The sequence below is a fragment of the Conger conger genome, chromosome 1 (assembly GCF_963514075.1).
Source record: "Conger conger chromosome 1, fConCon1.1, whole genome shotgun sequence".
NCBI classification, from domain to species: Eukaryota; Metazoa; Chordata; class Actinopteri; order Anguilliformes; family Congridae; genus Conger; species Conger conger.
In genome coordinates, this window is record NC_083760.1 from 10,713,398 (window position 1) to 10,739,409 (window position 26,012).

Here is a 26,012-nt window from a genome sequence, read left to right on the forward strand (position 1 = left end):
AGTAGATAAGACACAGATGGTGCATTCGGAAGCACTGTCTACGATGCTCAATGTGCAGAAAATTTATAACCCCAGTTACGACCAAACTCAGTGAAGGTACAACCACACTCTCTGAACAGAGGAGGTAAAGTAGCTGAGTATCGTCTGCACGGATCTCATTCGCCCATCAACTCTGTCACTTTCCCTTTTTTTTTTTTTTTACTTTTATTCAACCAGGATGATAAACAGTGAAATGTCAATTCAGGAGAACTTAGGTCCCTCACTTTACTCCAATAATGCATTCTTTAAACTAGCTAAAACACAAACTGGACATATTTTGCCATGGTATTATTGTTGTTGTCGAAAGCCCGCTAACTAGATAACAAGCAGCTTCACTCAATACGCATTACTCCAATAGTCAATATTTTATGCTTTATTCAGACACGTATAAAGTAGAGAGGGTAACATACAGCTGAGAGAGTGTCATGGTGAGAATCAAACCCCTGCCCAAGGGAAGGGAATCATATATACGCCCCACACCTCCCCACCGCCCGCAGGCCAGTGCCCCACACCTCCCCACCGCCCGCAGGCCAGTGCCCCACACCTCCCCACCAGACCCCAGGTCAGCACCCCACACCCCCCCACCAGGCTCCAGGTGAGTGCCCCACACCTCCCCACCAGGCCCCAGGTCAGCACCCCACACCTCCCCACCAGGCCCCAGGTCAGCACCCCACACCTCCCCACCAGACCCCAGGTCAGCACCCCACACCTCCCCACCAGGCCCAGGTGAGTGCCCCACACCTCCCCACCGCCCGCAGATCAGCACCCCACACCTCCCCACCAGACCCCAGGTCAGCACCCCACACCCCCCCACCAGGCTCCAGGTGAGTGCCCCACACCTCCCCACCGCCCGCAGGTCAGCACCCCACACCTCCCCACCAGACCCCAGGCCAGTGCCCCACACCTCCCCACCGCCCCCAGGCCAGCACCCCACACCTCCCCACCAGACCCCAGGTCAGCACCCCACACCCCCCCACCAGGCTCCAGGCCAGTGCCCCACACCTCCCCACCAGACCCCAGGTCAGCACCCCACACCTCCCCACCAGACCCCAGGCCAGTGCCCCACACCTTCCCACCAGGCCCAGGTGAGTGCCCCACACCTCCCCACCGCCCCCAGGCCAGTGCCCCACACCTCCCCACCAGGCTCCAGGTGAGTGCCCCACACCTCCCCACCAGACCCCAGGTGAGCGCCCCACACCTCCCCACCAGGCCCAGGCCAGCACCCCACACCTCCCCACCAGACCCCAGGCCAGCACCCCACACCTCCCCACCAGGCCCAGGTCAGCACCCCACACCTCCCCACCGCCCCCAGGCCAGTGCCCCACACCTCCCCACCAGGCTCCAGGTGAGCGCCCCGCACCTCCCCACCAGGCTCCAGGTGAGCGGGTGTGTACCTGCAGGATGCGTGAGGCCTTGTGTTTGTAGTCCTGCAGCTCCTGCTTGGCGGTCTCCGCGGCGGCTCTGGCGCTCTTGGCCTGCTGCTGGAGCTCGTCCGCGCGCCGCCGGTCCTCCGTCCCCCGCCGCTCCCTGCCCGTCACCGCCTCCGCCAGGGTCTGCCGCTCGGCCTCCACCCGCGCCAGCCGCTCCGCAAACTCCGCCTGGAGCCCAAAACAGGGTCAGTCAGGGGGGGCTCTGGAGCTCCAAAACAGGGTTAGTCAGGGCTGCTCCGGAACCACAAAACAGGGTTAGTCAGGGGGGGCCCTGGACCTCCAAAACAGGGTCAGTCAGGGGGGACCCTGGAGCTCCAAAACAGGGTTAGTCAGGGGGGGGGCTCTGGAGCTCCAAAAAAGGGTTAGTTCGGGGGCATCTGGAACCCCAAAAAAGGGTTAGTCAGGGCTGCTCCGGAACCACAAAACAGGGTTAGTCAGGCTGCTCTGAAACCCCAAAACAGGGTTAGTCAGGGGGACTCAGGGCTGAGCTCACTGTGTATGTATGGTATGGTAACAGGAGTCACTCTCCTAAAGAGATCTTGCAACAGCTGTAAATATTGTTTGCAATGATAACAAGTACAGATTTAGTACAGTGCAATATGGTGACTTGACTTCCATGGGTGTTGAGAAAGTGTAGTTCATTCTTTCAAGAAAGAAAAAAAAAAAGAAAAAAAAGTTAATCCACATTACAAACCACTGCCGACAGAGACATTGAACACCATTCCTTCTTATGAATTTGCTCATTTCAACCGTTTACTTTGTGTACACAGCCGCATTTGAACAAACAGGGAGCTGAGGTGTGCAAACAGCGCCTTGCGTCACACACAGCCGGGGCGTCCAGTGTGGCTCTAGCACACACTCAGAATAACCGCAGCCACACTCGTACCAGCAGTTAAACCTGCATTCTTCAGGTACTGACTTTAGCTGGAGAATGCGGTCGTACCTGAATCTTCCGGTAGCTCTCCTGCTCCCGCTTCAGGGCGGAATCGGCCTCCCGCAGCCTCTCCTGGAGGGTCTGGATGGCCTGGGAGTGCAGAGTGTTCCCCTCCGTGTGGTCCTGCAGGATCCTGCCACAGACACAGGACAGCACACCTCACTTCACCATGTACAACATACATCACTTCACATCACCAGCATCATATATAACATACATCACCATGTACAACATACATCACTTCACTTCACCAGCATCATATATAACATACATCACATCACCATATATAACATACGTCAGTTCACATGACCAGCACTGTATATAACATACATCACATCACCAGCACCATATACAACATAAATCACTTCACATCACCATATATAATATACATCACTTCACATCACCAACACCATATACAACATACATCACATCACCAGCATCATATATAACATACATCACATCACCATATACAACATATATCACATCACCAGCACTGTATATAACATACATCACATAGCATCACCAGCAACGTATACAACATTCATCATTTCACATCACATCACCATAGACAACATACATCACTTCACATCACCAGCACTGTATATAACATACATCATGACGGCCTGTAGCATAGTGGTTAAGGTACATGACTGTGAACCGCAAGGTCTGTGGTTTGATCCCCGGTGTAGCCACAATAAGATCCACACAGCCGTTGGGAGCTTGAGCAAAGCCTGAGCAAACCCTGCACTGCTCCAGGGGAGGATTGTCTCCTGCTTACTCTATCAACTATAAGTCGCTTTGGATAAAAGCGTCAGCCAAATGACATGAAGTGTAGTGTAACATACATTACTTCACATCACCAGCACCATATACAACATACATCACTTCCCTTCACCAGTACCATATATACAAATTATTTCACTACATTACATTTACATTATAGGGGCAATTTGACGGTGACTGACGTTACAACTACTGGATATTTGGGTGGCAAAGCCCAATACAGCTACACAAGAGACTGATAAGTGTTACTGACACCAGAGGGTTATAAAAGCATATGTCAGTCTGTATTGGTATTGGGATTTACCACCCACATATCCAGCAGTTGTGATCCAGAGCGACAAAGTGCATACCTATAACCAGGGATTGGTTTTCCAAATGAATGGTGTGTCAGATTGTAAATTGTAAAAGGACTACAGTTCTGACCGAATGCGACCGCAAATTCATGTAGTGTGCCTCAGGCCACATTCCTTTTTAAATATAAAAAAAAAAACTGACATTATTCAAATGTAATCTGAATATTGCTTGGGGCTGTGCTGCTTCCAATCTGAGCAGACTTTCATTTTAAATGTTCGAGGACTGTTGGATATTCAAATACTCTATAAAAATCAAAGCTTTTTACCAACCAAATGCAAATGCAGTTTTTGAGATATGGTCTCCAAAAGTGTACGCAGGCATTGCAACTGGAATACACGGTACGTTCAGTGAACAGCAGGTGTGAAGTAGAAATCATCCATATTTTGTCACAACGGTAAAATGGCACCGTCCAGATGAGAACCGTGATTGCGGGTAAGTCTGTTTCTGTAGGCCGGGGCCACGGCCTCCCTGGCCCACACAGGCGGCCGCTCACCTGAACTTCTCGTGCTGGGCTTCCTCCAGCGCCGAGCTGCGGGACTGCAGGAGCTGGTCGGCCTCGTCCAGACGGACCTTCAGAACCGCCAGCTGCCCGTCCTTGGCCGAGAGGGCCTCTGTGAGGTCATCAACCTGCGACCGGAGCTCTCTGACCGCGCGGTCCGTGCGCGACTGATCCGAGTTCCATTTGTCAGCACGCGCCCGGGACTGGTTCAGCTCTGACGGACAGGAGGAGACAACCAATCAGGGCCATCCCTGCACTACAGTTATTCCTGCGCAGGTAAACAGATCTTTACAACGCATGCACCATTCTCCATTGCAAACCTTTACTATGTAAAATTATACATTCAAATAAAAATGAATAATGTAGGGAACCATACCGGTTTGGTTGTTTAACCCCGCCCCTTGACCCTTCATCAATCAATCAAATTTACGGCACATTTCAGACAGGAAGCAACTAAATGCGCTTTCAAACAAGCAATTCAGACACAAAAGATAAACAATAAACAGCAAATAGCAGCCACAAAAACCATACAACAAAGTGCTATAAAAAAATATATATATTCTTTGTCAAATAAATGCCTTCATCAACCACTACCCTCCTACATTTCTTTGGCTGTCTGCTTAGTTTACCTAATGCTTTTTACAAAATGTTTAGTTCATGTACATACCATCTAGCTTTGACCGGGACACCCAAGGTCGGTGGTTCTAATCCCGGTGTAGTCACAATAAGATCTGCACAGCCCTTGAGCAAGGCCCTTAACCTTGCATTGCTCCAGGGGAGGATTGTCTCCTGCTTAGTCTAATCAACTGTACGTCGCTCTGGATAAGAGTGTCTGCCAAATGCCAATAATGTAATGTAATGTATATTATGTCATGTTATAGTAAATTCCTCCATCAGCCCCTACCCTCCTGCGAGTCTTTGGCTCTCTGTACGAGGGAGGCCATCTCCTGGTTGAGCGAGGCCACCTCGCTGCGCAGCAGCTGGTTCTCCAGACGCAGGCTGGACAGGACCTGGCTCTGAGGCTCCTCCACCGGGGCCGGGGCCGCCTCCTCCACCGTCTGCTCCAGGGGCCCTGTCTGCTCCAGGGGCCCCGCCAGCCCCGAGTCTGAGCTCTCCGGCGTGTCTGTGGGGGGGGGGGGGGGGGGCGAGAGACGGGCGGGAGCACAGGACTGAGCCACACAGCTGCCTGGGTTTGCAGTGGGAATCAATAAATATCGTGACGCCTGATCATGAAATCTGGCCCTCGAATCCAAATCCAGCTCTGGTTTTCTATTCTCCGAGGTAACTGGCGCTACTTCACACCTGACCCCCCCCCCCAGATAAAGGGAGGGTGGAAAAGCAGCAGATCTCGGCCCTGAAGGACTGTGATTTGATAAATCCCTGATCCACCTTAAACTAAAGCATCAGGGCACTGTTACACAGCAAAGCAAGGCCCCTCCACCTCCACCACCACCTCCACCACCACAACCACCACCGCCGTGTTGAGCGCTACCTTGGCTGGGCTCTCTGGCGGAGCTGTCCTCAGAGGTCTTCACACTGTGGGTGCTGGTGGAGAGGGAGCTGAGGCTGGAGGTTCTGGAGAGGCCGCGGGCGGAGCGGGGGGAGGAGGAGGCGGACGTGGGGGCCGGAGGAGCGCTGGAGGCCGGAGGAGCAGGAGGAGGCGACGCTGCCTCCCCCGACGCGGTCGCTCGGGGCCTCTCCCGCACGGCCTCCCTCTTCCCGCCGGAGGCCGAGTCCGAGCTGTTGAGGAAGTCGAAGAGCAGGTCGTCGTCGACCTCCGGCTTCTTGGGCCGGACGAAGCCGGAGGAGAGCTTCAGAGATCCGGAGGACCCGCCCGCCGACGCCAGGGGCGCGTTCGCGGTCCCCGCCAGCACGGTGGCCGACTTGGACTTCATGATGTTGCCCGCAGCCGCGGAGAGGAACCTGGAGGGCTCGTGGGCGGTGTGGTAGCTGTGCTGCTGCTGCTGCTGCTGCTCCTGTGCGGCGGGGTTTTGGTACGCAGAGCCGTACTGCGGGGAAGCATCGGCAGGGTCTCGACTGTCGTAGGAGGAGGAGGAGAAGGAGGACGCGACCTGTCCTGGATGTTTGGTCAGAGCGGTGGCTGCACCTTGGTCCACTTTGTTGAGGAAGTCCTCCGCTCCCCTGGCCAGATCCGAAAACCAAGACATCCTGGACCTGGAGAGGTAACACAGTTGCTCTATATCGCCATGGCTGTCTCGGTACAAATGAGGTCTGTCTTCAAAAATTCCCTCTAAGAGAGTGGAATGTACACATACAAGATAAGAAGCATGCCTGCCATAACATTAATGTATTCCACAAGGAAACCAAGGGAAGATGAAAAAGATAAGGTGAAGATCAGTGATAGTATAACAATCCAATGCTTCCAAAAGTTATAGGAATGGATCTCAGGGTTTTCTCAAGTGAATTTATTTTATAACCTGATACGAACTGACAGCTCTCTGCTTTACGGTTATAAACAGGCCTAAAATAGTTGAGAGTTAGAAGTCTATGTGCAGACATCCGCTAAAGAACACATGCAAATTAGTACCACAAATGTACTGTTCAAGCAGCCACAAGCCTCGTAGTTACAGTACAAAATAATTGTCATTTTAGCTGTTCTGGTTTTCAAACAAGTTGCACATAACAGTAACGAGTTCAGAGTTCCATTTGACTGCAAAACTGCTATAAATACGATTACAATCGTGTGCCCAGGCACGTACGTTAGATGAAAAAATTACGGTTATTTGCTACTCCATAAGAAATGTCAATGCAAAGAAAAACTGAAGCAACGCCCGTCATTCGGGAAGGCGTCATCGCATTCAACGTGGTATGTCAGTTGGTAAAATCTTGCGTGCCAGCTATTAAACTGGACAACTGCACTGTAAAATCTTTGTGCATGCTCAGGGTTTTATTTGTTGTTTTCCGGGCAGTGTCATCTGAGCCTAAGGTGGTCTCTCGGTCCCCATTGATGTAGCTGGACTACAAGCTAGCAAGCTACAGGAGTCGTGGTTTGTTTACACTGTGACAAGACAACAAGTTAGCCAACAAGCACTGTACAAACTAGCTGACCGAATGCACAAACCAGCTTCTGTTCTTGACAATAGATCAGAAGCACCCAAGTTATTCCACTGGCTTGTGTGAAGCCACCGCTTTCTTTCTGCAGTTGCCTAGCTGGCTGGCTAGCTAGCTAATGCACATAGAATCAAGACCTGGAAAAGTGCGACTAGCGTTAGCTTGCTGGCTACCTTATTACACCGCTGGCTCGATGATCTTCGGTAAGTGATGTCCTTGTTTATATTCAGTCCCAAACGCGTATTGGAGACACCCGATAATAAATAAACAGCTGGCAAGTTATCCTAAATAAATGAGATGATGGATTAAGTTAACCAGGTAATCGTCCTCCTATGCTTTTTTTCATCAGTCAGTCTGTATGTTCAACCCTCCTCCATTGCTGAAGATGAAGGCGAAAAAAACTTCCGGGAGACGTGGCCCAGGAACTACTGGGAGGACCCAAATCCAAGAGAGCTTTTCGCACTGCCTGAGCCGCTGATCCGTGCTATCGACCGTAGGTCAAAGTGAAATACTTCCACACCATACCTACTGGACCGCTGCTGATTTAAGAACGCATTTTCCGTTTCATTTACACCGTAAACATAACAATTAACATGATTCCGGCTACTCTTGTGCCGCGCTTGCAAAGTGTTTAGCTATTGCTATCACAAAAAAACGTCTGCTTGCTTACTGGGATAGTAACGTGTTTGGGAAATGCGGGTTCAGTTAAAGCATGTGTGGTTCATAGGGCATTTAATATCAAAAGGAACATAATATATTTTAAGTAGAGGCTGTTTTTGGTTAGTTGATCACGAACCAGCACCTGATACGAACCGACAGCTCTCAACTTAACTCACAATTAACTTCCGGCTTTACGTGACGACATGACCTATTCGATGGGGCCAATCAGGAGCAAGAAAACGTGACGGGAGTCTTATAAACAAACCGATAAGCACAAGCTCATTCCAAGTAGATCGTCTTAGAAAAATGACATTGACATTCGGGTTCCACGATGACCATTTTTGCTATGAATTCAGGGAATGTGAATCAAACACACAACTCAAGTTCACTATAATAATTATGAGCATTATTCAATCTAATAGTTTTGGTCTGTTATGAATATATTATATTATTTATGTATCATGCTTTATAAAAAATAAAGCATCATTGTTCGAATAGTAGCCAAGAATTTCTTTAAGGAAAGTGACCGTATAATTGACACAATTTTACATTAAAAATTCCTATTCTTATTTTCAGCACAGATGGTTTATAAATATGAGTTTTTCAGAGTGTGATCTCCCCAACTACTTTGGGGTTAACTAAACCACACAATGTGTATGCAAATGGCTCAGTTGATAAAAGCACAAGCCAAAACACAGACTGAGCCTTATATTTTCCTGGATTGATTTTAGCAGACAGCCGTCTGTTCTGGTCCCCGCCGGCAGTGAAATGAGCTTCTCACTGCAGCCAGGACAACAGAATCCTGCCCAATTTTCCAATGCACCCTGAACACACACTTCTCCAGCCTACACCATAGCTCCCCAGCCCCTCTTTAGCCACTGGTTCTTGTTTTTTGGATTTCCTTCTGGGAGAGTAGTGTTCCAGATAATAGAACTGTCCAAAGGTTTGAATAAAATCCGAGACGGTGCTGCAACAACCTTATCTGATCCGACCGGGTAATATGATGACAGCGACAGTTTGGCCCATAACACAAGAAACACGCAGACAAGCAGACAGCAGGTATGAAACAGTGCCTCTTTATTGTGTAGCACCCACTCCAAATGGCTTATTTACATGGCATGCCACATCAATACGAGACTACGGACACACCTGTAAACACTTAAGAATCTGCTCTCTCGTAAATGAAAAAAAAACAAAAACAAAAGGAGTCAAAATGGGGATTCAGGGAACAAAGAAAAACAATGCTTTCAATACTTTACATGGGATACAGGTTTGCTTTTATTGGTGTGTTATATTAAAACAAAAGAAACAAAAAACAAAAAATTCCCTTGTACAATCCTGGAGGGACAGATTTAATACAAGCTTCTGTCGCGTTTTTCCTGGTCTCCACTTCTTTCTTCGAGAGAAAACTATTGGAGCGTGAGGTTAGTGAAGTGGCAGAAGGATCCCCTCCAGTTGTTGTAGGTAGTTGTGAGATGGGGGGGGGGGTGTAAAGAAAAAAAAAAAAAAAAAAAAAGTAGAAATCCAATGTCGGAGGAGAAAAAAAAAATCCTGTTTCGATTACCGTGTGCTGTCCGTGTTAGTAATCTCAGAGTTCTCTTCAAGGTTGTGAAATAATCTGAGTCGTTCAGATAAAATGTCTTTCTTACAGATAATTTATAATCAGCGCAGCGTCCTTTCAAAAAACAAAAAACAAAAAAACCGTGAAATCTGTGAAGGAAAATAATTATATATAAAAAATAAAAAGGAGTAACAAAAAAAGAGACAATTCCAAGTACTATTTCTGGACATAATAACCCAAGTAGACTAGACAACTTTTAAAAAGGTCTCCTTTACAAAAAAGTTGTCCGATTATTTTAATATTTCCTCTCTCTCCCGTTTTTTGGGATGGACACACGCTTGCACACACACCAGCACACACACGCACACACTCGCACACACACAAATACAAACACACACACACATACAAACACACACACGCATCCACACACACACACACACACACACACATACATACATACAAACACACACACACACACACACGCATCCACACACACACGCATCCACACACACACAGGAGTGGCCCTTCGCCCTCAGGCCCCAGAGCGACTGAACGGGCACATGCAAGGACAGCTCTAAGTGGGAGGGGCTCAGATTAGGCCCCGCCGCTTCTTGTAGTCCTCCAGGTTGAGTGATCGGCGCGGGGCGCCGTCCTTCACAGGCAGGGCACTGGAGCTCACAGAGAGAGACTTCGCCTCTAAACACAGACACAGGGCACAACAAGACTTCTGTTAGTGGTACATCCCTCCCTCCCCAGCCAATAGAATAGAACTGAATTAATAGAATAGGCCAGATGTACACTCAGTGAGTACTTAGTAGGTACACCCCTACACCAGCTTGTTAATGCAAAAATTTTATCAGCCAATCGTGTGGCAGCAACTGAATGCATAAAACATGCAGATGTGGTCAAGTGGTTAAGCTGCTGTTCAGACCAAGTGTCAGAATGGGGAAGAAATGCGATCCAAGTGACTTTAACCGTGGAATGATTGTTGGTGCCAGAAAGGGTGAATTGAGTATCTCAGAAACGGCTGATCTCCTGGGATTTTCACACACAACAGTCTCTGTCAGAGTTTGTAGAGAATGGTGCAAAAATAAAAATGAAAAAAAAACACCCAATGAGCAGCCGTTCTAAACGTGTTGTCAATCAAAGGTCATTGGAGAAGGGCCAGACTGGTCGTAGATGACAGGAAGGTGACAGTAACGCAAATAACCTATAGTCAGACCTATAGTAAGTAGAAGACTATAAAGTATGTAAATAAATACCTAATAAAGTGCTCAGAGTGTATATCCAATACTTCTCACATTCACAGACACACAGACACACAGACAGAAGGACTCAGACACAGACACAGAGAGAGGAATGAAGCACACCTGCATTAGGAACCTGAAGGTCTATCTTCACGTCAAAGTCGTGAACTTTGAAGAGATCCTCGGACAGGTCACTTGTCGCTTTGTTGACATCTTTGTCTTTCTGACCGAGTCCCTGTGAACAGGCAGACAGAGCGGCATTCCCGAGCGGAACGGCGTTCCCGAGCGGAACGGCATTCCCGAGCGGAACGGCATTCCCGGCCGCACAGGAGTTGATTTACACGGTCGGCCCTGTCGCAGCCGCACAGCCAGGCTGAGCCGCACCCCTCCGCCCCCACCCCCCACCCCCCACCCCTTACCTGTAAGGTCTTGTCCAGAACGGTTTCCTGCCCAGAACCGGAACCGTACTTCTGGTTCAGATGGGCGAGGATAGCAGCGTGGACAGAAGGGTCTCTGGCCTGAACAGACAACCGAAATTAGGCTGGGAGTGCAATAAGTTAATGACATCCGAGAGAATAAACAACTGTAAGATTATGGACATGTAAATAAATATTTTGCGATGATTCATAGTGATATGGATCGATGTTTGCAAGTCAAATTGACTGCATTGGATCATTGGCCTTTGAACCAGTACATTGTTCCGGATCAACGTATTATTACAACCCTATTGCTTCAGCTCTGCTAAAACAGGTCATATTTCAGGTGCTGTATCAGACAGAAAGCCTTCTGAGACTTCTGCTACGGCACAATGGGGATAAACTGCATCCCAGTGATGACCAGTCCACATAAATTGCGAGGGTTAACTCAATCAGTCAGCACAATGACTTCACGCATTACACCTTTAGACAGAAATGGCCATCCATTAAAAGACTAAAAACACCAATATAGCAAATTGTAACTGACTATTTGTGAATACTAGAACAAGAAATGGGGTGATCCCTTTTGTCCATGTGAAGTAACGGATGGCTTAAATTGACTAAATATAAAACAAACAATCCTTACGTTGGACACCATTGTGGGCTTGCACTGTCTTCGGGTAAAAGGGTCCATCTGCTGGTTCTTAGCGTTCTGCCCTTCTGCCTGATGGATGGAAAAAGAACAGAATTTCCCTCATTTATAAGCCACAGTAGGTTTTTTGGAATGTTTTTTTCAAAATTCCAAGTCAGTGTTCTAAAACTGCGTTGATTTCATTGTCTCGTAGTGATTGTTACGTCAGCATTCGATTGTTAAGAGATTGTTAAGTTAAGAGCGTTCTGATCGCATACTTGTGACCTCACACCTAAAAGGGCGTCACAGCCACAGGAGCAGGGTTTTAACACTCACCACCAGAGCCTTCTCAGACTCCACGATGTTCCAGCTGCGATTCCGCTGGTTGATGTAGCTGTGCAGAGACAGGCAAACGTCAGACCCAGCCCCTCAGATACAGGCCAATATTAAACCCTGGATGAGACCGCACCCTGAACTGAGAATCTCCACTCAGTGCCCTGGACTAGGCAGCTGAGTGGACAGCGTGCACTGACCACCCATCATAAACAGACTCACAGTTAGGTTATGATACTATTCATGACGACTTCAGTGAAAATCTGAACACAACAAAGAGGCCATATTCAGGATCCTCAGCTGGGACAGGCATTGGGTGAGATTATCCAATTATTCCTCTAGTTTTCGTAATAGGCTACACTAGTTAAGAGTCGATCCTAAGTTTTGAGGTCTGTTTATTTACGTCCCATCTCTAGGGTTACTGTTGCTCTTAACCCTGATCTATGCACTTGTCTTCTTGTTGTAAATCGCTCTGGACAAGAGCATATGCTGACTAATGTACTGCGATAAACAGTCCTGTAACGTACTGTAAGGTAATGTATGGTAATGCAAGTCAACGTAATGGGAAGGCGATGCTCTCACCTGATAGCGGAGATGTTCTTGGTCCTCTGCCGGTCCAGCGCCTCAGCCCGCTCCTCCAGCTCATTCAGCTGATCCTGGATCTGTTTCACCCGCTCGCCTTCTCCACTCTCCTCCGCCATGGCCTGTGGGGAGAGACAAACAAGCAACACACAGACACACACAGACACAGACACACAGACACAGACACACAGACACAGACACACAGACACAGACACACAGACACAGACACACACACAGACACACACAAACACACACAAACACACACAGACAGACAGACACACACACACAGGTCTGAGAGCTGCAATGCTTTTCAAGGATGCCTCATCACCATGAACACAATGGAAGCCCCGTGTAGTCAGCGGTTGCGGTTAGTTAGTAAAATAAAATTACTAAACGTGAAGATGTCATTTTCGTCAAACTACCTTCTCCTTGAGGAGCTGCGTCTTCTTCATGGCGTAATTGGGCGGAGCCTTCCGGAAACGATCCTTCTCTTTGACGATCTGCACGCGGGAGCAGAAGGGGGGGGCGGGGGGGTGCATGCACGGTCAAATCACCAGCCGCTTTTAAATCCAGTCCGTTAGGCGGTCCGTCCCGACGCGGTAAACATGAACAGCGGCGAGCAGACTCACGTCCTCGATGTCTTTGTCGTTGAATTTGTAGTTGACCGCCTCTTTGATGGCTTGCTCCTTTTTGGTGATTTCGTCTAACGTGGGCACCTGCATTCCTGCAAAGATCATCTGAAGGGTGGAAACAAACGGGGGGGGGGGGGGGGATATCGGAATGCGTGTGGGACAGGGCGTAAGTGGCCAGACCTGGCAAGGCCCCAGCAGTCTAAACCAGTACGAGTTTCTCCCAATTATACAACCACCCATTTCCCTTAATATCGTCAAAGTCCTAACAGCAACAACAAAAACAATAATTATAATATATATAAAATAATCCTAGGCACAGAACGGCAACAAACATTACTTCCATTTTCTATGTACCGAAGAGCATTCATGTTTTTGCCATTTAGAACCAATTTCATTACATTACATTATTGGCATTTGGCAGACGCTCTTATCCAGAGCGACGTACAGTTCATTAGACTAAGCAGAAGACAATCCTCCCCTGGAGCAATGCAGGGTTAAAACCAAGGTCCAAGTTCACGCATGACACCAAGAATATGCTTGATGTCTTGCTGAGTAGCCCCCAGCACTTCCCACAATCCCCCTCTCCCCGCCACTGACCGCCTCCTTCCACTTCATGAACTCGTTGTCGGTGAACTCCTGATTGGACACGAACTCCAGCCGGAATACTCTTGTGTCGTTCCCGTGCCTGTGGGACAGAGGACAGGCCCTCTCAGGGGTTATGGGAAAACAGACGGCCACAGACTTGTAACGGTCAAGAGAGGTATAGCAACAACAAACACCTTCAAACCACAAGACTGTTTATCCCTTCCCCCATTGGCTGTCGCAATTAGAACCAATTGTTAACCAACAAACTTGAATTATTTCAGTTATAAAATGTTTTGGTACAGAGTGTCGAGCCGCCAGCTGTAGATTTTGAAACCCGAATTTAAGAACTATAAACACAGGCAGAGGGTGAGTCAACATGTCAGCGAGCCTTTTTCAATGATAGGAAGGGATTTACAATGGTCTTGTAACAATGTTTTAACACAAATATCTTACCTATTGTACCTTTAATGCGCGAATCAAACCGCCGGGGGCTGCTTACCGTAACTGTAGGCCTTTATTCGTCCGTGTTGATCCGAGCTGGTACACCTTCGTCGTTTCAACTACGTCCACAATTTCTGCAACCTGGGGGGGAGGGGGTTTAGTCAGTTAAACAAAGCATGGCTCAATCCCTCCTGGATGTGGGGTTAAGGCCCAGCTGCACAGATCTTATTGTGTGGACACTGGGGTTTGAACCACCAACCTTCCGGGTCCCAGCCACGTACCTTAGGGAGGTGTCCCCCTACACAGTCTCATTAGAAGGATTACATTACAGACAGTTATTCAGCTGCCGCTTTTCTCCAAAATGACTTACAGTTGATTAGACTAAACCGGGGGCCAATCACCCCTGAAGCAAAGCGGGGTTAAGGGCCTCGCTCAAGGGCCCGACAGCTACAGCTGATTTTAATCGCGGCTACACCGGGGCTTGAACCGCCAACAATCTGGGTCCCCGTCAAGCACCTAAAACCCACTCGGGCTACGACAGGCTGCCCCAGCACTCCCTGTGGGGGACACACAGGCGACGGTCGGGCCCTCACCCTGTACACCGGCTTGCTGCTGCTGTTGCCGATGCCGATGCGTACGAAGCAGCCGGTCACCGTCTTGGCGAAGAAGGGCATGTGGCACCAGCGCTCCAGCTTGTGCCGGGACAGACGGATGCGGTTCAGCTCGTCCGGCAGAGAGACTGGCTGAGATTTCGGCGGAGTCTCTTCTTTCCTGCAGCGCAGCGCAATTTGATCAGGAACATTTTTATTAGACGCCCGCCCCCCCTGTGGGGTTTTTATTCAGAGGTTCAAAATGATGTCCACCCACTTATGACCTCTCCTGTCCACTTTCCATCATTCCTTATGGAGAGGTCCACATCTTAGCCTTCAAGGTATGAACTCAAATTCAATTTGTGTCTGCCTTAGAAATCTAAATAAAGGACAGCCCAAGAATGCGTCTAGACAGCGGGGAGCTACAATAGTCCAGCAGTTGATCTTCATCGTGTATGCAGTCAGATAGGTGGCACAAATGCTGCGAGATACTCACTCCTCTTCCTCGTCATAAGATGAAGAGCGGGAACTGTGGTCGGACTTCACAGAGGATTTATCATCATCCTCCTCTTCCTCCTCCTCGTCATCGGAGTAAACCTCGCTGGTTTTGAGAGGCTCCCGTTTTGCCAGGAGTTCAGCTGTGGGAAAAGGAACGATGTTTAAAACTGATGGGGCAGGGAACACCGCCAATCTGTACATCTAATCACCAAACAACCACTACAGATCTATACATCTAATCACCAAACTACCACCACTACAGATCTATACATCTAATCACCAAACTAACACCACTACGAATCTGTACATCTAATCACCAAACTAGTACCGTGCATTTAATGACCAAACTATCACCCACCACCAATCCATTCACCTAACCCATCACTAACTAACCTACCAATTTGTACACCAAACGAATGCTATCAATCCGTAGATGTAATAACAAAACCTACCCAACAACCCATGCACACAAAGTTATCAGTTTAATTCTCAGAACAGCCAGAAATAACACAGGAGACGAGAAGAGACAGAACAGGGAGGAGGGGAGGATGGAGGGGGGGGTTACCTGTTCTGTTCTTCTTTTTCTCTCGCTCCGCTTTTAGCTCCTCCATGGCTTGGGACTTCTTGTCCAGCTTCTCGTCCCGTTTGGATCTCCTCTCCTTGTTGTGAGACATGACCTGGAGGGGAACGATGGAGGGACTAAATCTAGGCATGTCCAGTCCTGCTACACCCTCTGGTTCCTCCTGGAGGACCACCGCAGAGGATCCATAACATCCTCACTAAATGAACTAATCCTAGATATGGGCATTTATATTTCTGCATAATACATCTTCAGCTCATTGAGTGAACCTTCTTTCGTGGTGCTGTCGACTAGGAGCAGCAGTGACCCCAGGGGATTGTGAAAGGTGTTGGTAAGTGTGTGTGCGTGTGTGTGTGTGTGTGTGGTGTTTTGGGGGGCTTTGGGTCTTGCATGCGGGGTGCGTTTAAGGTCGTGGACTCACCACCTGAGTGTCTGGAACCTGAGACAGCTTCCTCTTCTCCTGCTCCTCCTCCTGTTTCTTTTTCTTTTCTTCCTTCTCTTTTTTCTTTGCCGTTTTCAGCTTCTTCTTAATTTCAAACCTGAGAGTGGACAGCGTTAGGGGAGACGCATTTATCGGACGGTTCATTAAACGACACGTTTCTTCGACCACAAAATAATTAATTAATGACTGCAGATGGGAGCTCCACAGGGCGATGGATGGATTGGCGATTGCTAATGAGAGGGCTCAGTTGGATCTACGTGCATCTCTATCTAGCAACCCTGGCTTGTCAATTGGCCGCCTATAGATGTGTTTCAAAGCAGGACCGTAGATGTCTACACTCTCCCGAACTGGCAGTGGGGTTCGCCCATGTACATCAACGGCTGTGCTGACAGACAATTGGGGTGGGAATTGGGTTAGCTCAGCTGCATTGGGCAGCAGTAAAAAGTAAATAGTGGATAGTGTGAAACATGGACAGACCCATAAATATATACTGAGCTATGGGCTGTTAGTGGGTAGCCAGATTCACTGCTGTGTAATAATGACTGTGCTGGTAGCCTGCAGTTACCCTCCAGTGACAAAGGCTTCAAGCAGACGAATTTAGGCGAAATAAGCGATATGCTTAGTCCTTGTGGTTCCCCCGAGCGGAAATGTCCCAGGCTGTCACTCAATTCAGACCCCCCCTGCGAGTCCCTCACCTCCGCTTCAGCACCTCCCGCTTCTCGATTCGGTTGAAGAGCTCCTGCTCCCTCTCCTTCTCCGTCATCTGCTCCAGCCGGGCCCGGTCCTCCTCGTCCCCCATCAGGTCGTCGCCGTATCCGTCGCGGAAGACGTCGTCCTCCGAGGACGAGTCCGAATCCGAGCTGGAGGACGAGCTGTTGCTCTCCGAATCCGACACCTCGCCTGACGGGAGCGCAGGACAAGCCAAGGTCAGCCGCTTCCCGGGAGCGGACGCGCTCGTGCCTCACACACGCTTAAAAATGCTTTTAGAATTGAAATTTAATGACCCATTGACAGGTCATTAGTACAGTGCAACTCCCTGGTTACAAAAGCGTGTTTGATAGTGCATTAGAAAAGAAGTCAGGCCAAAGGACAAAATGTCTTAACTCTTGAATGCAAAAATAAACTTTATTCCTGAGTGAAAAGCGCAGGCAGTTCTTAAGTCTGAGATGAGTCGTCCGCTGCAGGGCAGAGATGATGTTCTACGCTAATAAGGTGTTTCTGTGGCGAAATAAATCACATCATGGAATGACCTCCAATTCCTCTCCAAAGGACTGTGGTGTACAGCAGAGTTTCTCAACTCCAGGCCACAGGACACATTTGCCAGAAGGTTTTTGCTGTAAACGGGAACTCTCACACCAGATTGAACTACTCTACTTCTGGTGGTTTGATCAAATCAGGTGAGTGAGTTCCTGATCACAATAAAATCCTTCTGGCAAGTGGGTCCCGAGGACAGGAGTCGAGAAACACTGACCTACTGAATGCAGAGTGCATCATTATGCATCGTCATTAAAGTATCTTTCTACACATTTTCAGGCCAAATTCCCCTTTAAAAGAAACCAATTTCTCGGGAGCCAAAGTCATGGCAACCGCTGATCCAAATGGGGTGTCACGGACACCCCGTAAGCCCAAATATTCCCAGCCCCCCCCCGTGCCCCCGTCCCCCACCCACCTTCCTCCGGGGCGGAGCTCTCGGCCGAGCTGTCCCCATCGGAGCTCCCGGAGGAGGCCGCCTTGTTGACTCGCTTCTTCGCAGTGCTCTTCTTCTCGCTGCCCTTCCCCGTTTTCACCTTCTTCTTCGCCTTGGTGCCGCCGCCGACGGTCCACTGAGGGAAACCGACAGCGACCGTGAACAACCTGTAGGAACTACAACTCCCACAATCCCAACCGTGAACAACCGGTAGGAACTACAACTCCCACAATCCCAACCGTGAACAACCTGTAGGAACTACAACTCCCACAATCCCAACCGTGAACAACCTGTATGAACTACAACTCCCACAATCCCAACTGTGAACAACCTGTAGGAACTACAACTCCCACAATCCCAACCATCCCAAACAAGAAACTGCGTCCACAGTTCAAAACCCAATGCCACGTTTTTGGGTGATAGCGTAAATATCCCGCATCTGCTTTCACAGACGTCCCCCCAAATTCGTTGAAATGTACTTCAGAGCTACAAGGTTTGCTTTTTCTAAAACATGATGCCGACATAAAACATGAGAAATATCATGGAGTGACCTCGCAGAATGGCCTCCTTGACAAGGGTTTTGGTGCCAGTTCATCCATCTGAACAATTCATTTAGGTCAGAGGTCCTCAACTCTTTGAAAAACTGAAGTTTTTCAGGAGGACCTCCCAGTAATATTTATTCATAAGAATAAAAACATTAATGCAGTACTTTGAACACAAGATTGCCAACAGCCTGCAGTTCATCGATAGTCCTAAAGTGAGTATTGAACACAGACAGAAATAAGATTCTAATGTCAATCCCCGCAGGGTTTGGCACTGGCTGAGTTGGTTCTGCCTCCAAGGTTACCCAGAGAGGAGTTCACCAAAAGGAGTCCCCCAAGGCTCAGTCCTCAGCCTCCTTCCGTTTGCCCTCTACTCCGAATTGCTCTGTATTTAACATAAACAGGGGCGTCATATCTACTCTTTATGTCTCATCCCGATAACGGGGATTATTGATGATTTCCATCTTCGACCCAGTGTAGCTCACAGAATTCCTCATGCATTACCGTAAGCCTAGGTCACATCTCCACCTAGATGAAGGTTCATTAACTGAAACACAATACTCTCCATGGCTGACCAGCACTAAGCGTTGGCTACGCTACAGGGCTTCTGTATAACTGCGGATGGGCCGCCTCCCGTTTCCTCCCACACAACGATGGGCTTCACTTCACAGAGCACACTGAATGAATATAAACTAAAAGCAGAATGTTTGTCAACATCATAAGAATAAATAAGACCGCTACTCCCCACGTCAACTCCTGGTCTGGCCCCTTGCGCTATCACACACTGCAATTTCTCTCCACCAGACATCTGCAGCTTATTCAGAACAGGGCTGCTCAACTGGTCACTGGTGAATGGTACAGCACCGGCCGCCCCCCGCCCCCCCCCCAAAAAAACCCCCAAAAAAAACAAAACCAAAACACCACCTCTGCCAATTTATCCATTTCCACTGCCACTTTATCCACCCTCTCAATGCCCACAGGCAAAAATCACTGCAGATCTCACTGAAAATGTCACAGGCCAGTGAACCCACTCCAGACAAAAAACCCTAGTGGGCGATTCCCCCATGACTGCGCTAAATGCCTGGCCTCAGCTGATAAACAAATGCTCGTGCACAGGTATAGAGTATGGATCGGACAGGCACGGTGCCAATCCACAAATATTTACAGAGGCGCATCGATCTATTCGCCCATCTCTACAATCAGCCTGTGTAAAGCATACGCTAGGGCGGCCTGTAGCGTAGTGGTTAAGGTAAATGACTGGGAGCCGCAAGGTCGTTGGTTCTAATCCCGGTGTAGCCACAATAAGATCCGCACACTTGACCCTGCATTGCTCCAGGGGAGGATTGTCTCCTGCTTAAGTCTAATCAACTGTATGTCACACTGGATAAGAGTGTCTGCAAATGCCATTAATGTAAATGTAATGTAAAGGCTAACGAACAAAGCAGAAAAGGCTGCAGTGTCGATACCAGCTAATGTTCCTCTCCTGCATCTCCCTGTTGTTCACAGCCGTCAGTCACAGAGAGCAGATGCTGCGGCACAGCCCCTCCCCCCTCCCCCCAGTCTCTGGATGCATTGATAATGAACATCAAAACCAACTTGCGTCCAACATGCATATGCATGACTGAGCCTGACCTGGCTGGACCTAAACAACATTCATCTCCATCATCATGAACTAGGGATCCTTTCCCGCCAGAAAAAAAGGATTGCATGTACTCAGAGTAGAATTAAGCACGGTTCAGTCGCACTGCATGGTGTTACGCTCAACAGAAACGTGTGCGAAGACTCGCCTCTAAAAATAAAAACCATGAAATAATGAATTCATATCAAGCCAGAGGACCGCGAGAATATCACAGGCGCCCAACCGACCAGGAGTCAGGCGTTCGACCAGGAGTCAGTCGAACACCTAACTGTGAGGTAACTCTGCTGGCTGAAGCCTTCCCTTCTTGGGCAGCACCAAGGCCAATGACGCATTGCCCCCATGGGGCCCCCGGCCACAGTTAGCACTGGCACAGCCAGAATACTGGGGGAGCCACACCACAGCGTCACTCCATCAGCTTCCATTTTATCTGCAAGCAACCGACATCCCCCGTCCCATTTAGACACCCAATGCCCAGAAATTATCAAACTGCACGTGTTGCTGGGTGCAACAAATTCTGGTCCTGTGGATGGTCTGGAGTAAGATTACAGAGATCGCATCTGTTGAAAACTTCCGTTCAAAGTGTGTGAGACATAACCACCTTCTGCTGGTTACTACATTTCGGTCAACGCAGTACAGCCAATGCAACCAAGATTGGGAGGTTCTGCAGTATGCGCACTTGGAACACACAAACCATTTCTTCCATAAATAGGCTTGGACTTATTTCAAACTGAACAGAACCCATAGGCCAGGGTGGGTAATAATAAAGTGTCAAAACTCAATGAGGCAGTAAATCAATTCAATACATTTACAACTGTACAGGATCAGTGTTGAAGCAGACCAGGGACGCGCAGAGTGCCCGAGCAATTGCCCCCTTTTGCCCCCTTAGGTCATTAATTTCCATTCATTCAAATTTGGTACAATAACTGGGTGTCGTGAAGCTTTTCAGGCTGGTGTGCACTTTTCTCGCACTTGCCCCTCAGAAGGTATCTGCGTTGCCCTGAAGCGGACACAAATACAAGCAACAACTTTGACCCGGCATTCATGAAAGCAGTTGGACAGAAAGCTCCACTCAACTCAAAAGAGGAGCAGGGGCAGGGGACGTGGGATGGCCACACTTAGGAAGAGACTGGGAAAAACAGATCTCCGAAATTGCAGAGGTGTGGTCAAGTGACCTTGCAAAGGTCAGCAGCACTCAGCGGTGACCCAGAAATCTCCCCGGAAAATCCTCCCGTCAGGCTCCTCCATCTATAGATTTACACTGAGGACTCAATGGACTCTGTCACTAGAAAATGCCCAAACAGCATGTCTGCTCTTTATCACTCTCCCAGCCAGTATTATTGTTGGGCTGGATTTATTCTTTAAAAACACTTTGGCAAAGGTTACAGACATGCTTACGTGACGTTGCAACATGCTCTACCCCCCTCTTGCTGAGCCGAGCATGGAACAGAACCTGCACTAAGTGTGATGATGTCGGCTGATCTGTGGCATCTCTGTCTTTATACAGGCATGTTGTTCAAATCCCAGAATAAAAGGGTCACACAAGAGATGATTTTGCATGTTTCACTGAAATACGCAAAGAGACTACAATGCAAGCTTGCAGCCAAACTTTGACATGAAAGACCCTGGCGTTCCCTTCTCTGACCAAAACTGCACAGAACATTCCCCAATTAGCCCTATCTGCATTAGTTTCAGAAACTAATGTGTTTACTTGCCAGAAAAATACTCGACAGCCCTACAACCTTCAAAACGAAAGCAACAAAGTCACCATGGCAACACAAATTTAAAACGAGTTGTGGCAGATTCTGGATTTTGCGTGCAGCAACGGCGGCTGCAATTAGCCGTGAGGGCAGCGATCGCAGCCAGCGGCAGAAGGCGGCACGAGCGGCAGCTCATAAACCAGCCGACGGACGGCAAATGGTCAAGGCCTCCCACACTGAGGAGCGACCCCGGCCCAGCTGGCGAAAAGCATCTCACAGGCAGGACAGAGTAAAGGCACGTCCAGCTGCATTTTCAGTCATCAAACACACAAAATGCACGCTTTCTTAAAGAGGTCAATGTTAAGCTGCGAAAGATTTTACCCTTATATGTCAATGCAACCTGCATATCTGAACAGCGAACAGTGAATAAATAAACTGGATGGGATCCAGGGAGAAAGAGTTCCTGAGAGACTGCCTACCCGATAGAAAACCAAGCGCCGATTCACTCGGCTTCATCTCCCGGGCACTCAAAAGGCTACAGGGTGATATGGCTTCTGGGCACCAACCCACATACCCCTATGCTACCATAAACTAATTGGGCAAGACATGCGCTGAAAGTGGTTGCTCGTAGACTGTATTGATTCAGCAACAAAAGGAAGGGTACATTTTCCTTTATCTAAGCAATGCAGCAAAACTTCAGAAAAACTCAGCTGATGCACACAGTACAGTGTGCGGCTACTCTGTAAATGCAGTCAGATCGATGATGGTATGGCAAACAAGAGCTGAAAGTATAATATGCACTCAGTGAGCACTTTATTAGGTATTCATTAGGCTTGGTTTTTAGACTTAAGTCTTCTACTGCTGTAGTCTATCCGCGTAGAGGTTTGACACGTAGTGTGTTCAGAGATGCTCTTCTGCACACCACTGTTGTAATGTGTGGTTATTTGTGTCACGGTCATGTTCCTGTCAGCTTTGACCAGTCTTGTCCTCTGACCTCGCTCATTAACAACACGTTTCTGCCTGCAGAACTGCTACTCACTGGATGTTTCTTGTTTTTCACACCATTCTCCGCAAACTCTAGAGACCGTTTAGCCTCAACATCGTCAGTTTCTGAATAACTCAAACCATAACTTGGATCACATTTCTTCCCCCATTCTTACATTTGGTCTGAATGAACCTCGTGATCACACCTGCATGCTTTAATGCATTTAGTTGCTGCCACACGATTGGCTGATGAAATATTTGCATTAACATGCTAGTGCACAGGTCTACCTAATTAAGTGGTCACTGAGTGTATAGCTATGTTTTTTTTTTGTTTTTTTTTTTACGTTAACATTTCAGTTTAAATCGCGGATATACCATGACAACCTCCCCGCTGGGAGGTGAATAACACAAGGCTGGGAGCCACCGCTACCTCATCATCGCTGTCGGAGGTCTCTGAGTCTGTGGAGGCTGCAGGCTTGCTGGCCGGGTCCTCCTGCTCATCTGAGTCCACTCGCTTCCTCTTGGCTAAAGACAGCAGCTCCTGCAGCCCAGAGAAGAAAAGGGAAACACCTCAAGTTAGCATTAAATTTCCCTTCGTCCACCTCAAAACAGCTTCACGGGAAACATTACATCAGATGAATGGCATTTGGCAGACGCTCTTATCCAGAGCTATGTACAGTTGATTAGACTAAGCAGGAGACAGTCCTGCCCTGGAGCAATGCAGGGTTAAGGGCCTTGCTCAAGGGCCCAACGGCTGTGCAGATCTTATTGTGGCTACACCAGGGATCGAACCACCGACCTTGTGTATCCCAGTCATGTACCTTAACCACTACGCTACAGGCCGCCCTGCAACATTGCACCTGAGATCCCACACATTACCCAATCGCAGCGGTGACCAACCCTGTTCCCGGAGATCTACCTTCCCGCAGGTTTTCATTTCAACCTTAATTTACCGGTACGCCTGATTCTACCAATTAGCAGCTCAACAAGATCCCTAGCTGCTGAATGAGGCGCACTTTGTTAGGGTCGGAATGAAAGCCTACAAGCCTACAGATCTCTAAGAACATAGTTGGTTACCACCGCCCTATTGTATTTCGGAATTGAGTAAGCTGTTGAAATCAAGTAATTAAACCAAAGCCAATCCCATTTTATACGTTCCTGCCATTCCATCATATAGAGCAGGGCCACCCAACCTTGTTCTCGGAGAGCAACCATCCCGTAGTTTTTCATTTCAGCCCTAATTCGGCACACCTGAGTCGATTAAGCTCAACAAGCTTAGCTGTTGAATGAGGTGTGTTTTGTTATGATTGTGAAAACCTACAGGATGATACAGGGCACAGGGCTGACCAGGCCTCATCTACAGGGTAAAAAAAATAATTTAAATGTTATTCTGAGGTCAGAATGGATGGCTAATGGATGGATAATGGATGTGTGTTGAGGGCCATTCGATGTGACCCTGACCAAAACCTCCCAACAGAAAGGCTTACAAGTACTGCACCCTTAAACCTAGGTAGTAATGAATGGGTAAGCCCATCTCTGCCTATCAGGCATACTACACTGAGACACTTCATAAAACTCCTTGGATTAAATGTGCCTGCAAATCAATGTGGTTGCATGTGCAATTAAAGCTAGGCTTTAGACTGTCTTATTTCTCAAAACTTGTTCAGTAGCCAATTTGCACTGCGATTAACAACACACTTGAATATGACAGAGCAAACAACGTGCACAACTGACATCGTTGAATTTTACTCACAGTTAAATCGTATTTAGAGTCCAACTGGATTTACAATGAGACAAGTGGCAAGCACCTTTTAAAACAGAAAATTGTGTATGGTTCTCCCAAAACCTACAGGCGCCACACTGTAGTTCTTAGTGCTGGAACTGCCAGGATGTGCATCACATTAGAATGCAATACCAAATGTTCCTTATAAACATGACGATAATTAATATCGTATTTGTCAACAGCCAACATGTGTTAAGAGAATGAAGACATTCACAGCTAGACGTATGCAATGCAAACTCAATACTGACCCCGAAGCAATACACTAGCTAGCTAGATGTATGAAAAGTGAGTTAATAGCAACTAGCTAATTAAGTGACATTGGCTGGTTAACCGAAATGTAATAGCTCAGAAACAAGTTACACTTGCAGACTGTGACCTGTGGTTTATAAAATAGCTTCCGGTCTCGCTTTAGAATTAACGTTGCCAGCTAGCTAGTAAACATTAGCTGCCTAACCAGCAAGCTAAATGGTCAGCTAGATATTTCAATGCAATTAGCTAGTTACCAGCATTACTGGTACTCTTCCCATGTTATGCATATATATTTTCCCACAAATTAAGTCAGTGACGTAGCTGCTACTAACAACAGAATTTACATATTCACGACGCGACGAACATTTACAATCTGATTGTTAGCAAATATAGCTAGCTAATGGCAGCTAACAAGGTACTCAACACAGAGGTAGCAAGCTTGCTAGCTAGCAAACCAAGCAGTGCACCGAGGATCATGTTTACGCGCTACACATTCCTTCCCAGTTATTTTGTCAACACAGAAATAGACCCCGGCGATGATGACGTAATTGAAATAACGTTCTAAATTGCAGTATTCGTGTATCCTTCCCTTCCAGGCGAGGGGTAAATTAGCATATTTCATGACTACTCCAGTATCAAGTAGCTAGCGAGTTAGCAAGCGAGCTAACTCCAACCGGAGAGGACTGGTTAAGCCCCATGATTCGACAGGCCCGTGGCGGGGTGTTTTTCTCCCAAACTCACAAAGCATATTTTCCATTTTACCGTCTAAGCCAGGCCACATTTATCAGAACACGATGGTATAAGATATTCCCAATCAAACCCTTACCTGATCCAAATTATCATCGCTCGCGCTGTCTTCTGAGTCGGAGTCAATAACGACCCGTCCTTTCCGCTTCTTTACATTCACCATGATTATCTACCTGTGTGTGTGTGCGTGCGTTGAGTTTCTGCTAAGCATGAAACGGCGGCAGCTCCGCAGTCTTCCACACAAAGGCGCTAGTGGACCACTGGGCATGCGCCTGCACTACACTCGACCCGACGTCACAAATTGAACAATTCCATTGACAAGAATTTATGATATGATAATTCCCATAGGGGATATATTGTATTTATTGTAAGATA

The 26,012-nt window shown here is 48.0% G+C and overlaps 2 protein-coding genes across 2 annotated transcripts in view; both read right to left on the reverse strand.

Moving 5' to 3' along the window:
- Positions 1-7,919, reverse strand: part of golga5 (golgin A5) — a 15,357-nt gene extending 7,438 nt beyond the window's left edge. Inside the window, exons 1-6 of the mRNA XM_061242729.1 lie at positions 7,285-7,919; positions 5,532-6,214; positions 4,944-5,162; positions 4,034-4,253; positions 2,413-2,536; positions 1,434-1,637 (exon numbers count right to left, since the gene is read on the reverse strand). Coding sequence (XP_061098713.1) covers positions 1,434-1,637; positions 2,413-2,536; positions 4,034-4,253; positions 4,944-5,162; positions 5,532-6,207 — 1,443 coding nt within the window. The 5' untranslated portion in view covers positions 6,208-6,214; positions 7,285-7,919. The remainder of the gene's footprint in view (positions 1-1,433; positions 1,638-2,412; positions 2,537-4,033; positions 4,254-4,943; positions 5,163-5,531; positions 6,215-7,284) is intronic.
- A 907-nt stretch (positions 7,920-8,826) lies between these two features.
- On the reverse strand, positions 8,827-25,879 carry rtf1 (RTF1 homolog, Paf1/RNA polymerase II complex component). The gene is made up of 18 exons (XM_061242739.1): positions 25,717-25,879; positions 23,289-23,399; positions 17,979-18,132; positions 17,005-17,209; positions 16,289-16,406; positions 15,853-15,964; positions 15,286-15,427; positions 14,793-14,970; positions 14,258-14,340; positions 13,771-13,858; positions 13,171-13,278; positions 12,964-13,041; positions 12,542-12,663; positions 11,963-12,020; positions 11,642-11,719; positions 10,999-11,097; positions 10,703-10,814; positions 8,827-10,028 (listed from the first exon to the last, which is right to left on the reverse strand). Exons 1-18 carry the CDS (start codon positions 25,798-25,800, stop codon positions 9,922-9,924), a joined length of 2,037 nt encoding a protein of 678 aa, XP_061098723.1. The 5' UTR covers positions 25,801-25,879; the 3' UTR covers positions 8,827-9,921.
- Positions 25,880-26,012: the final 133 nt, after the last annotated feature.

Coding starts and splice junctions, on each gene's coding strand:
- rtf1 (XM_061242739.1), bottom strand. CDS start 25,800: ATGGTGAATGTAAAGAAGCGGAAAGGACGGGTCGTTATTGACTCCGAC. Junction 13,859..14,257: donor AATAAAGGCCTACAGTTACG/GTAAGCAGCCCC, acceptor TCTGTCCCACAG/GCACGGGAACGACACAAGAG. Junction 12,664..12,963: donor CGCAGCTCCTCAAGGAGAAG/GTAGTTTGACGA, acceptor CTCTCCCCACAG/GCCATGGCGGAGGAGAGTGG.